At 44.3% G+C, this 12,649-nt stretch overlaps 1 protein-coding gene across 1 annotated transcript; it reads left to right on the forward strand.

Annotated features, from left to right (window-relative positions):
• The first annotated feature begins 9,495 nt into the window (after nt 1-9,495).
• LOC118653081 (C2 calcium-dependent domain-containing protein 4A-like) lies at nt 9,496-11,420 on the forward strand. The gene is made up of 2 exons (XM_036303658.1): nt 9,496-9,632; nt 10,150-11,420. The coding sequence occupies exon 2, from the start codon at nt 10,199-10,201 to the stop codon at nt 11,312-11,314; it is 1,116 nt and encodes a 371-aa protein (XP_036159551.1). The 5' UTR covers nt 9,496-9,632; nt 10,150-10,198; the 3' UTR covers nt 11,315-11,420.
• Nucleotides 11,421-12,649: the final 1,229 nt, after the last annotated feature.

Raw genomic sequence — 12,649 nt, forward strand, 5'->3', positions numbered from 1 at the left:
GCTGGCACCTTGATCTTGGTCCTCCCAGCCTCCAGAAATGTGAGAGATAAATTTGCATTGTTTTTAAACTACCCCGTCTATGATACTTTGTTAGAGCAGCCTAAAAGGACTAAAATAGGATCAAAAAGAAAAAGATGTCTTAAGTTCAAAGTCTACTGAAGAAGAAAATAGAAAGTCAAATGTCTATAATTGGTTATATGTAAAAGTGATAGAAAAGAAAAAAACCAATACTAATCAGTACTATCAATACCCATCTTAACCCTCCATTCCTTCACACAGAAAATGAATTCTTAACCATTTGTTTTTCTTATCTCAGTCACCCTGACAAAATACGTAGGAGGCACTTAGCACGTCTTTCCATCACCATCCACAATGAACTAATAGCCAAACCTGTCCGTTTTGCTTTTGCCATATTTCCTAAATTCTCTTTATGTCTCACCTGGATCATTCAATCACCTAACTGGCTTCCTCGCCTTCAGTTTTCCCCTTCATCCATCTGCACACCGCCACAGAAGCTGTTTTCCCAAAGCACAAGTGAGCACAGGTTAGTCACCATATCAAAAGCACCCAATAACTTTACAATGTTCAGAAAGCCTTCCTCAATCTGTCCCCAAGTTGTTCCTAGTCCACACGCCCTCTTCCAACAATCCCTCTCTCCTTATACACTCCCACCAACTATGCACTGAGGGGAATATAAAAAAAAAATTAAATTCTGATTAGGATAGCCTCATTCATCATAAAAAGTTTGAATAACAAAGATAAAAGATTCCAAGGACAGAATAGCAAGGTCAAGTGAATGGAACAGAGGTTAGATCTGGTTGGAGAAATGGACAATACTAATCCTTCTCTAATAATTCCTTGTTTTTCTATACTTTTGAAAGAATAATGCATATGGGTGCTTTTATATGCATTATTCCATTTTATTAATACTTCTTCAGTTATACCTCATGAGCTATCATGCCATTATTATGCCAAGGTATGCACTTTCATATAATCATCATAAAAGATTTGTAAGATAAGTAATGCAGGTTGTAGGGTTGTCTCCATCTTATAGTAAAATTAAGGTCAGGAATATTAAATTACTTAACCCAAAATTACACAGCAGGTATTCATTTCCTCCAGCTCCCTGAGCATTGCCACCCTCTTCTCTTTCAATAGTTAGTTAAATCACCATTAGGCTACTAGTACTTCTCGGAGATCTTCCTTTAAAAGGTTAATGACAGAATAGAAAATCTCAGTGGAAAATTCAAAATTGTCAGCATAAATACTATTACCATATAGTATTAACACTTTTAAATTTTAATATTTTTCTTTTTAAATATGTTTTGTGCACACAGTAATGCCCCAAATTTTCCATACTTCTTGGAGAAGAAATTTACAGTCCTTATCCAAAACAAACTATAATGTCAGGAAACACCACTAGCACATTAATGTAAAGAACAATACCCAAAGGAATTTAGATACAGAGGTTAGGTAAAGAAAAGGAACATTCTAGTACTTATAGTTCTTAAAGTAATTCTGACTAAGAACAATGAGAAGGCCCTGGCCAACTAGCACAGTTGGTTAGAGGATCATCCTGGTACACCAAGGTTGTAGGTTCAATCCCCGGTCAGGGCAAATACAAAATCAACCAATGAATGCATAAATAAGTGGTACAACGAATCTCTCAATCTCAATATGTCTCTCTCTCTCTCAAGTAAATAAGTAAAAAAATTTTTTAAAAAAGAGGACCAAGAAAGGCAATTGCAAAAGTAACTTGCAATGAGAGATTAGGCAATAAGCACAGATGTACAAAACATTTTTTTTCTGTTAAAAACAAGAATTAAAATGAGTGACACTTTAAAAAATAACTACTCTTATGGAAACTAAAAAAAAAAAAGAAAAAATACAAAACAGGTGGTGAAGGCCTGGGGCAAGGGATGGGGTAGGCTATAAGGGGTCAATGGGGGGGAAGGGAGACATATATGTATAATACTTTCAACAATAAATACTTTATAAAATACAGAAGATCACTGAAACCAAAAGATGGTTCATTGAAAGAACTGATGAACCTTTAGCCAGACTCATCGAGAAACAAAGAGAGAGGACCCAAATAAATAAAATCAGAGGGTGAAAGAGGACCGGTAACAACTGACGTCACAGAAATACAAATGATTGTAAGAAAATATTACCAAAAAAATAAACTGTATGCCAACAAAATAGGCAACCTGGGCGAAATGGACAAATTCCTAGAATCTTCCAAAACTGAATCAGGAAGAAGTAGAACATCTAAATAGACCAATAACAACTAATGAAATTGAAGCAGTAATAAAAAAAAAAATTAAAAAAAAAAAACTCCCAGCAAACAAAAGTTCTGGACCACATGGCTTCACAGGCGAATTTTACCAAACATTCAAAGAACTAACACCTATCCTCAAACTATTCCAAAAAATTCAAGAGGAGGGAAGACTTCCAAGTTCTTTTTACAAGGGCAACATTATCCTAATACAAAAGCCAGATAAAGACACAACAAAGGAAGAAAATGATAGACCAATATCCCTGATGAACATAGATGCTAAAATCCTCAACAAAATATTAGCAAATTGGATCCATCAATATATTTAAAAAGATCACACACCGTGATGCAAGGTTGGTAAAATATTTGCAAAGCAATAAATGTGACACATCAAATAAACAAAATGAAAGATAAAAATTACATGATCATATCAATAGCTGCAGAAAAAGCATTCGATAAAATACAGCACCCATTTATGATAAAAACTCTCAGCAAAGTGGGAATAAAGGGGTCACACCTCTACATAATAAAAGCTATATATGGAAAACCTACAGCCAACATCATACTCAATGCGCAAAAACTAAAAGCATTTTCCTTAAGATCAGGAACAAGAAAGGGATGTCTCCTTTCACCATTCTCATTCAACATAGTACTGAAAGTGCTAGCCATAGGGATGAGACAAGAAGAAGAAATAAAAGGCATCCAAATTGGAAAGGAGAAAGTAAAACTGTCATTATTTGCAGATGACATAATATTGTATGTAGGAAAACCTAAAGGCACCAGCAAAAAAACCACTAACTCAGAAATGGATGGCATTTCAAAAATAAAAAATATAAATAAATAATAACAACTCTTGCTTAAAAATAGAAAAATAGAAATTCTAACTTCACACTACCCCTTACCTACGATCCATTCCCCAACCCTGGAGTTTATTAAGAAAAGCAAAAGGAATTTCGGGAAAAAAGAAAACAGAAATACTGAAGAAAGCTAGAGAATAAGATTACACCATGGACAGTCGGAGAAGTTAGGAAGGTTAAGTGGCAGAAAGCATTGGAGTGGATTGCAAAGTGGTAGAGCCAGGGGAAAACAAATCATCTGGCTAATTCAACCCTCTTATTTGACAGATGGAAACACTGAACAGAGGAGGGAATTAAGGGACATGCCAAAGTTCCACAAGTCAGTGACCGTCAGAGCTAAAACCCAAGTGTCCTGACTTCTGGTCTGCATTCTTTCCATTACTCCATCCTCTAATTCTGTTGAATGATAGATAAATCAGAATAGATAGATAGATAAATAGAATAGCAGTATTTTATTTGGTTGTAAAGTCTTCTTCTTGCTTTCCTTGGCATCCAAACTCTTATACTCATATCCTATATAATAATAGAGGAATATGCAAATTAGCTAGGAGCCCTCATGGGTAATGACCCGCAGGAGCAGGTGGGCGTGGCGGGGACGTGAGGCTGTGTCAAAAAATAAATAAATAAATAAATAATGCGTTCACATGCCCTAAAGCACAAACATCCCAGCAGATAACTCAATGCAGGCTATTGTGTAATCACAATGATTACATAATATTGATTACACAATAAACTTATTTTCACTGAAAAAAAATTAACATCTTCATTTAAACATGCCCCAGTAAGGCTGCTGAGGCTTTCATCTGTCCCCTTCTACACCGAAGACGACAGGGTTCAAGGAGGAAGGGCTCCAGTTTCGTTTTCTCAACACCCAGCTAGGAGGCCTCCCTGGGGCGGCTCTCCACGCAGGACATGCGCTCCGCTAGGACCCAGGAGCCCCAAAGGGAGGCGGAGCGAACTGCTTTCCCTCCAGGACCCGGTTCTCCCCGGGAGTCCTGTGCAGAGGGCGCTCTTCCTGGGAACCCAGAAATCCACCTCCCGGGGCAACTGCGCAGCAGCCAGGCCTGGCAAGCTGCGGGAGGGCGACCTACCCATGCGGATGTGTACGCTGGCGGAGGCCAAGCAGCTGCCATAGTTGAAGTCATCCTCGATGGAGGACCAGGGGTAGCGGGGATCAGTTGGCCATGTCGGCAATGGAACCCCAGCTCCCCGCCGAATGACTAGAGCACAAGGACCTCAATGTCCCGGTCACTTCCTGAGCAGCAGTCAGACCTGTCCAGGAATCAAACCTGCAACCTAAGTAGGGGCCCTGACAGAATGGAACCCAAACCTTTGCTGTGGCAGAGGAGCTGCGACCCACAGCAGGGGCCAGGGCAGCCAGAGGGGTTTTGTTGAGGGGCCCTGACAGGCAGCACCCAGCGCAGTGGGTTAGAACCTCCTGATACAGCAAGGTTGTGAGTTGGATCCCTGGTCAGGGCACAGACAAGAAACAACCAAAGAGAACATAATAAGTGGAACAACACACTGGTGTTTCTCTCGCTCCCTTCCTCTCTCTGAAATAATCAATCAATAAAAATTAAAATAAAAAATAAACCCTCTGGCTTGCAGAGTTGCTAAAACAGTTAGAAAGCGAAGTCCCATCCCTTCCAGTTCATTCAACAAATACTTCATGTGCTCCTTCAATAATCACACTGGGGATGGGTGTTTGTTTGTTTGCTTATTTGTTTGTTTTGGTTAATCTTCACCTGAGGACATTTTTGCATTAATTTTTTTTTTTTTTTTACAGAGAGTGGAAGGGAGGGAGAAAGACAGAAACTAATGTGAGAGACATCAATTGGTTGCCTCTTGCTGAATCCCTAACCAGGGCCCCAGGTTGAGCCTACAATCCAGGTACCTGCCCTTGATTAGAATCCAATCTGGTACCCTTCAGTCCGCCTGCAGAAGCACTATCCACTGAACCGAACCAGCATTTTTTTTCTTTTTAAGTCCTCCTCTAAGGATTTTTTTTTTTCATTGATTCTAGAGAGAGAGGAAAGGAAAGGGAAAGAGAAAGAGAAACATCGATCAGTTGCCCAAGCAATCCAACAGGGATGGAACCCACAACCTGTGTATGTGCCCTCACCTGGAATCGAACCCATGACCCTTTGGTGCATGAGAGGACACTCTTAACTACTGATCCACATAGACCAGGGCCTGGAGGTACATTAAAACATTTTTTTTTTCAGATCTGCCCTGGCCAGGTGGCTCAAATTGGTTGGAGTCTCAACCTGTACACCAAAGGATTTCCTGTGGGATTCTAGGTTAGGGCACATACTTAGGTTAGATCCCAGTGGGTCAGCAGGTGCAAAGGCAGCCTATGGTATTTCTCTGTCACATGTATGTTTCTCTCTCTAAAAACCAACTTTAAAAACATCCTCAGGTGAGAATTAAATATATATATATTACAAAATTTTCAGATCTAAAATTTTATTTGGTTCTTTTTTAAATTTTATTTTTCATTTGCAGTTCACATTCAATATCCTATCCTATATAATAAAACCCTAATATGCAAATTGACCGAATGGTGGATGACTAGTCGCTATGAAATCACCACCAGGGGGCAGATGCTCAAGGTAGTAGCTGCCTCCTAGTGGTCAGTGTGCTCCCACAGGGGGAGTGCTGCTCAGCCAGAAGCTGGGCTCACCACTGGCCAGTGCAGCCGTGGTGGCGGGAGCGAGCAGTAGGGAGCAGCAAGCAGGTGGGCGGTAAGGAGTGAGGGGTCCTGGACTGCGAGAGGGCACAGGCCGGGCTGAGGGACACACACCCCCCCCAACCCCCAGTGCACAAATTTTGTGCACTGGGCCTCTAGTATGTGTGTGTATATATATATGAAGTCTGCTTTAAATTGTTTAGTTTCCTTCTACTCCAAGAGAACCTCTGGCCTCCATGGGTGATGATCTATTTATGCTCACTTCACAGAATTGTTTGCCAGCTCCATTACTGGATGTCCCCATAGCTATACTGGTAGCTGTGCGCTCAGAATGACCACAATCTTCCTCTGAGTAGATTTGTGTGTTCCAGGTACAAGGCCTCAGTCTGTTACAGCATCCCAAGTACCGCATGGCTCGTGCTTCCAAAGTAAGGGCTTAATGTGGTCACGAGGGACCATGCAAGGGCACATCTCTGCTGTTTTCAAGAAATCTTACACAGGAAATGCTGCTAAAGTGTTATTGAAGAAGATGAATTGCTAACTAAAACAAAGCAAATCTGTTTTCCTGGCCAAGAAGAGAATTGTTTTTAAAGGAATCTACTTTCATAATAATAACCAGTAACTGTTAGCTAGCACTTGCTGTGTGAGAGGAATTTCATACACTTTTAATTCTCACAACAATCTCATGTGATAGGTATTATTACCTCCAATATACAATGTGGGCACAAAGAGGCTAATTGACTTGCCCACAGTCCTATAGCTAAAAAGTTGCATAATAGATTTGAACCTAGGACAGATTCACTCCAAAGTATATATTTCTTTACCCCTACATCATTTCTCATGCCTTGGTGCTTTTTTTCCTTTTTCCCACCACAACATCGCTTTCTTTCTTTTTTTAAAAAAATTGTTTTTAGACATATTTTTATTGATTTCAGAGAGGAAGGAGGAGGGAAAGAGAGATAGAAATATCAATGATGAAAGAGAATCATGGATCGGCTGCCTCCTGCACACCCCTACTGGGGATCAAGCTTGCAACCCAGGCATGTACCCTGACCTGGAATTGAAGAGTGACCTCCTGGTTCATAGGTTGACACTCATCCATTGAGTCACACCAGTTGGGCAACATCGTTTTCTTAACTTCTCAGCCAGCTTCTCCGATTGTGAGTCTTAGCATTTTAACGAAGGGCTCTCTGGGCTCTTGCAAAGCAACAGCATCTTGTCTCCTGAGAAAAGTTAAGTCAAAACACATGCATGTGACCTGTGAGTATATAATTTGGTAATTATTCTCCCAAAGATTTAACACTGGCTCCAGAATTTTAACCAGGAATGGAGATGATATAAAGACCTTAAGTAGCTACTCAAGGTCATGGTAAACCCAGAAACCTACCAACCCTGCCCCCCTGGCTAAATATATAAATAATGTTCAGTAGTCTCTCCTCATTCCTGCCTTTGCTATATGGAATTCAAATATTTCATCCTCATCATTTTATTCCTATTCTGACAAATATACATAGCTGATATGATCTTGTACAGCCTGGATCCACCTACCTAATAAGGTGATTGGAACCCAGGAAGCATTTAGTAAATATTGCTTTGAATGAAGAAATGAATTAATGAACATTTTCTCCCTTCTGTAACAATAATAAATATGATATCTGGTACTTGTGTATGTCAGGCTCTATGCTAACCTCTTTATATGCACTGTCTTATTGTATACTCATACAACTCTCTAAGTAGATATTATTATTATTACGATGGGTCTCTCACTAATCCCATTACCTCCCAAATGCTCCACCTCCTAATTTTACCTTTGATACTGTGACTTAGAAAGGTTAAACTTGCTCAAGTTCACATAGGGAGCCACCATTCTAACATCAAAACCACATCTGATTTCAGACCCAGTTTTCTTTAAAAAAAAAAAAAAAAAAGCAATGTTTTCTTTAATCATGTGTACAAATGACTAATGTAGTTGGTAGAGTTTTATTTATTTTTTAAATATATTTTATTGATTTTTTTTACAGAGAGGAAGGGAGAGGGATAGAGTGTTAGAAACATCGATCAGCTGCCTCCTGCACACCTCCCACTGGGGATGTGCTCGAAACCAGGGTACATGCCCTTGACTGGAATCGAACCTGGGACCTTTCAGTCCACAGGCTGACGCTCTATCCACTGAGCCAAACCAGTCAGGGCATGACATCCAGTTTTCTTAATCACTACATTCTACAACTTCCCTTCTATTTTTATTAAAAATAATTATCACTGCTTCTATGCATGAAATCATTTAATTTATGAAACATTATTTGGAGAAGCACTTGATTTACAATGCCGAACTAGCTAGCATATACCCAAACACTGAACAAAACGCCTCAGATCTCTTTCAACCTGAGCTAGAAGGAAGTGGCTCTCTTACAGATTTAACACATGTAAGTTTCAAAAGGAATGAAAAAGGTCTCTTAGTGGGTACAGCCTAGAAAAGCCAGATGTGATCAAGGTGTCTCCAAAGGATGATTTCAACAGCCCTGTTGTATTCAGGAATATATTTTTTCAATCAAAATTCAGCACATATAGCCGTGGCCGGTGTGGCTCAGTTGGTTGGAATGTCCACCCATACACCAAAAGGTGGCAGGTTTGATTTCTAGTCAGGGCCCATACCTAGATTGCAGATTCCATCTCCTATTGGGGCGCCTACAGGAGGCAAAAAATAGATGTTTCTCACATCGATGTTTCTCTCTCTTCCTCTCTCTTAAATCAATTTAAAAAGAAAACACATATCCTCAGGTGAGGACTATAAAGCAAAAAAAAATATGCACACATCAAAAAAACAAAAAAACACAAGAAAACAACAACCCAGCAGAACATGGCTTAAAAAGTGGGTTGTAAGATTAAAAAAAAAAAAAAATAGAGGTATACACTACATATAATCTTATATGTAGTCGTTAAATGTATGCTAGATTATTTTTTATATTTTTATTGACTTCAGAGAGGAAGGGAGAGGGAGAGATAGAAACATCAATAATGAGAATCATTGAGCTGCCTCCTGCACGCACCACATAGGAAATGGGAGCCTGCAACCCCAGCATGTGCCCTGACAGGGAATCCAACCTTGACCTCCTGATTCATAGGTTGAAGCTCAACCACTGAGCCAAGCTGGCTGGGCTATGCTAGGTGATTTTTTACATAGGACTACACCCCTGTAACTCCACCCAGACCAGTGTGGAATATTTTCAGCACCCCAAAAGGTTCCTGGTACCAGAGTGATCAACAAAGAAAAAAAACACACACTTAAATCAGAACAGAGAGCCATAAAGCAAGCCAAGAAACTTTGAAAGCTGGGCAGGGAACGGCCGAATTTGGAAGAGGGTGTTAAGTAAGAATTAGACAAACCCGACTTTTATCTTCTCTTAGCGGTGGGTGTAGGGTGCTGTGCATTCACATTGTGTCCCTAGATGATGTTCACTATGACTCTGCGACATAGTAAAGATTTAACCCTCTTTTGCACGTGATGAAAAAGAAAATTGTTTACGGTTTCTGAGGATAACATCCCCACACCAAGCAGGAGAGAAAGAGAACTGGATCTCTTGAATTTGCGCAGCAGATCCAGCCACGTGGCAAAAGGAACGCAGGTGGAGGGCGAGGGAGGGAGGCCTGGAATCAAGTTACCGAGCAACGTCGCTCCGGCCCGCCCATTGGCGGGCGCAAGAGGCCCGGCTTATAAAGGCTCCGGCCGGCTGTCCCTGGACTGCTCTACTGTATCACCCCGCCACGCGCCCTTTGAGTTTCGCGCAGGCTGCGCGCTCCTGAGCCCCTCCTGGTAAGTGCCCCAGTCAGAATGGTGCGAGATCCATCTGGCATTGGACCTCAGGTACATTCGGTGGGACCCAAAGCTTTGCTTTAACTCCCCGGGACTCTTCTAGAGCTCTTTGCCCCTAAAAAGGGAGACCAAGCTGAGTGTCCTGGAGGGGGGGTAATTATTTCAATAATTAGAACTAGAGCAATAATCCAAGGATTCAGGAAATGATTGCACAAGCATCAAGGACAGCGTGAGACCAACATTTGATAGTCTCTGCCTTAGGCCAGCTAAGGCGGATCGGATTAAAGCAATAAGCCCCGAAATGTTCATGACTACTGAACGGAGACTGGACAAATGAAGAACTATTGTCACGGTCACCAAAACATAATTTGCAATAGCAGCGGGGAGCGGGAGGGGACAGTTTGCCTAGTCCCGAAGGAGGGAGGAGAAGGCACCCCAAAAGTAGAAGAAAGGAGAGAGGAATTGCTGTGCCCTGCGGGGCTCACTCTGACAATCCGTGTGCGCTTGTGCGTTGCAGGCTGACCAGCTCCAGCAGAGGGTGGCCCAGATCCCGCACCTGCCTCCTGATGTGGTGCCTGGAGCGGCTCGGCTTAGGTCCCGAGTGCCTCCTACGGGGCGGGAACGGACGTCTCCAGGGTCGGGCCAGACGAACCACTGCCAACGCGCCCGCCAAGTGTGCAAACGTGCTCACCCCAGACCGCATCCCAGATTTCTGCATCCCCCCGCGATTCGCGCCCTGCCCCGTGCTGGCTGCACACCGGGACTCCTGGGTTAAAAAAGCAGGAACTGACGCCGCCGCGGGGCGCACGGACTGGGACCCGCGCTCGCAGGCCGCGCTCTCGCTGCCTCACCTGCCCCGCGCGCGCACCACCTACGGCTTCTGCGCGCTGCTCGAGAGCCCGCACACCCGCCGCAAGGAGTCGCTCTTCCTCGGGGGCCCCGGGGCCGCCGCGCTCCTGCAGCCGCCCGTGCTCCGCCCGCGGGCCCACACCTACGGCGGCGGCGGAGACGCCCCCCTCTGGTCCCGTGGTGTCCGCTTCACCGCACCCGCGGCATCCGGCGGCTCCCGCCCGCCCCGGAACACGTTCGCCCTGCGGCCCCGCGGCCACCGCCTCCTGCGCGCCCCCGAAGGGCTGCTGAGCCGCGCGCTGCAGGCCCGGAGGAGTCGCGGCCTGGCCCGCGCCCGCTCGGTGTCCAGCGGGGACCTGGACGAGGAACGCCGCGCCAGCTCGGGGTCCCCGGCCCGGACCTGCTCCGCGTCCCCTCCGTCGGACGCCGGCCCGCGGCCCGAGCTCCTGGAGGCCGAGGGCACCGTGGCTCTGGGTCGCGCCGGCGGCGCCCTGCGCCTGGCCGCCGAGTACAGTCCGGCCAGCGGGCGCCTCCGCCTCCGGCTGCTCCGCCCCGAGGACCCGGCCGGAGCAGCCTCCGATCCCTGCGCCGTGGGCTGCCGCGTCAGCCTGGTCCTGCCGCCGCCCGGCAAGACGCGCCAGCAGCGCAGCGCCGTGGTCCGGCGGAGCCGCAAGGCCGTCTTCGACCAGGACTTCTGCTTCGAGGGGCTGTCGGAGGACGAGGTGCGCCGCCTGGCCGTGCGCGTCAAGGCCGAGGACAAGGGCCGCGGCCTGAAGCGGGGCCGCCTGCTGGGCCAGGGCGAGCTGCTGCTGGGCTCCCTGCTGCTGCTCTGAGGGCGCCCGGGCCTCAGGCCCTGCCCGCGGGCGCTTGCTGCCCGCTGGGGACTCTAGGACACTTCACAGCCGTTTTGTACAAAATAAACGTGTATTTATTCTTCTACTGAAGCCTTTGTTTAAGTCCAATATGGGCAGAGATGATAGTGGCTTAATTATCACAGTAAAGGATGTGATATTTTGTGTGGATACCTTCAAAATTCATTTTAGCCAGTGGTATGGTGTTCTGCAGTAGGGTTTCCCAATGCAGACCGCAGATGCATTGCATTTCATTTGTCCAACACAGTAATATTGGGAGATAATGAATTACATGAAGTATTAAAACTAGAGGCTGTTTTGGTGATCTATTTGCTCCATTCTCTTCATTTTACAGTTTGTTCATTCCACAACATCCACTGAAACCATCTTAGAGGATTCATTACTTTTGAAGCATTGCTTAAGACCCTGGATAAGAAAATGAGGCCGAGAGAGGTGAAGTGGCTTGCCCAAAGTCAACAGAGAATTATTAGGCATTCCAAGGTGATACCCTTGGCAACATCTTGCTGGAAAAGCACTGGAGGAATTAAAACCGTTTTCATACTCTAAGCTTAAATACTATAATAGCTATAGAAGTATTGACTCATAATTCTTAAAACCACCCTTACGAAGCCAACATTGTAATCTCACTTCACAGGTGAGGATATTGAGGCACAGAATAAAGAGCAAGTCAGGATTTACACCTGAGTAAATGTTGTACTCATTACTCTCCGTAAGTAATACCACAGTGTCTCAATGGCTTATCTCACTAATGTTGTGAGAATGCGGCTTATATCTAAAATTGTGGACTCTGAGGTGGGTCTCCTCACATTCCTCACCCTCTAGTGCCCTGGTTCTCACCCTGTGGGTCGCGACCCTTTGGGGGTCGAATGACCCTTTCACAGGGGTTGCCTAAGACCATCGGAAAACACATATATAATTACATATTGTTTTTGTGATTAATCACTATGCTTTAATTATGTTCAATTTGTAACAATGAAAACACATCCTGCATATCAGATATTTACATTATGATTCATCACAGTAGCAAAATTACAGTTATGAATTAGCAACGAAAATAATTTTATTGTTGGGGGTCACCACAACATGAGGAACTGTATTAAAGGGTCACGGCATTAGGAAGGTTGAGAACCACTGCTCTAGTGGGAAACCAAATCAGTTAAATGAGTAATTTATCTCAAGCTAATGACTTCAGGCATTGAGATGAGCTGAGTCCAAGACTCTAGCAGCGGTTCTCAACCTGTGGGTTGCGACCCCTTTGGCGGTCGAACGACCCTTTCATAGGGGTCGCCTAAGACC

This window comes from Myotis myotis, unplaced genomic scaffold (genome assembly GCF_014108235.1).
Source record: "Myotis myotis isolate mMyoMyo1 unplaced genomic scaffold, mMyoMyo1.p scaffold_m19_p_1, whole genome shotgun sequence".
In the NCBI taxonomy this organism is placed as follows: domain Eukaryota; kingdom Metazoa; phylum Chordata; class Mammalia; order Chiroptera; family Vespertilionidae; genus Myotis; species Myotis myotis.

Bases quoted from the DNA above. Each gene is read 5' to 3' on its own strand.
- LOC118653081 (XM_036303658.1), top strand. From the start codon at position 10,199: ATGTGGTGCCTGGAGCGGCTCGGCTTAGGTCCCGAGTGCCTCCTACGG.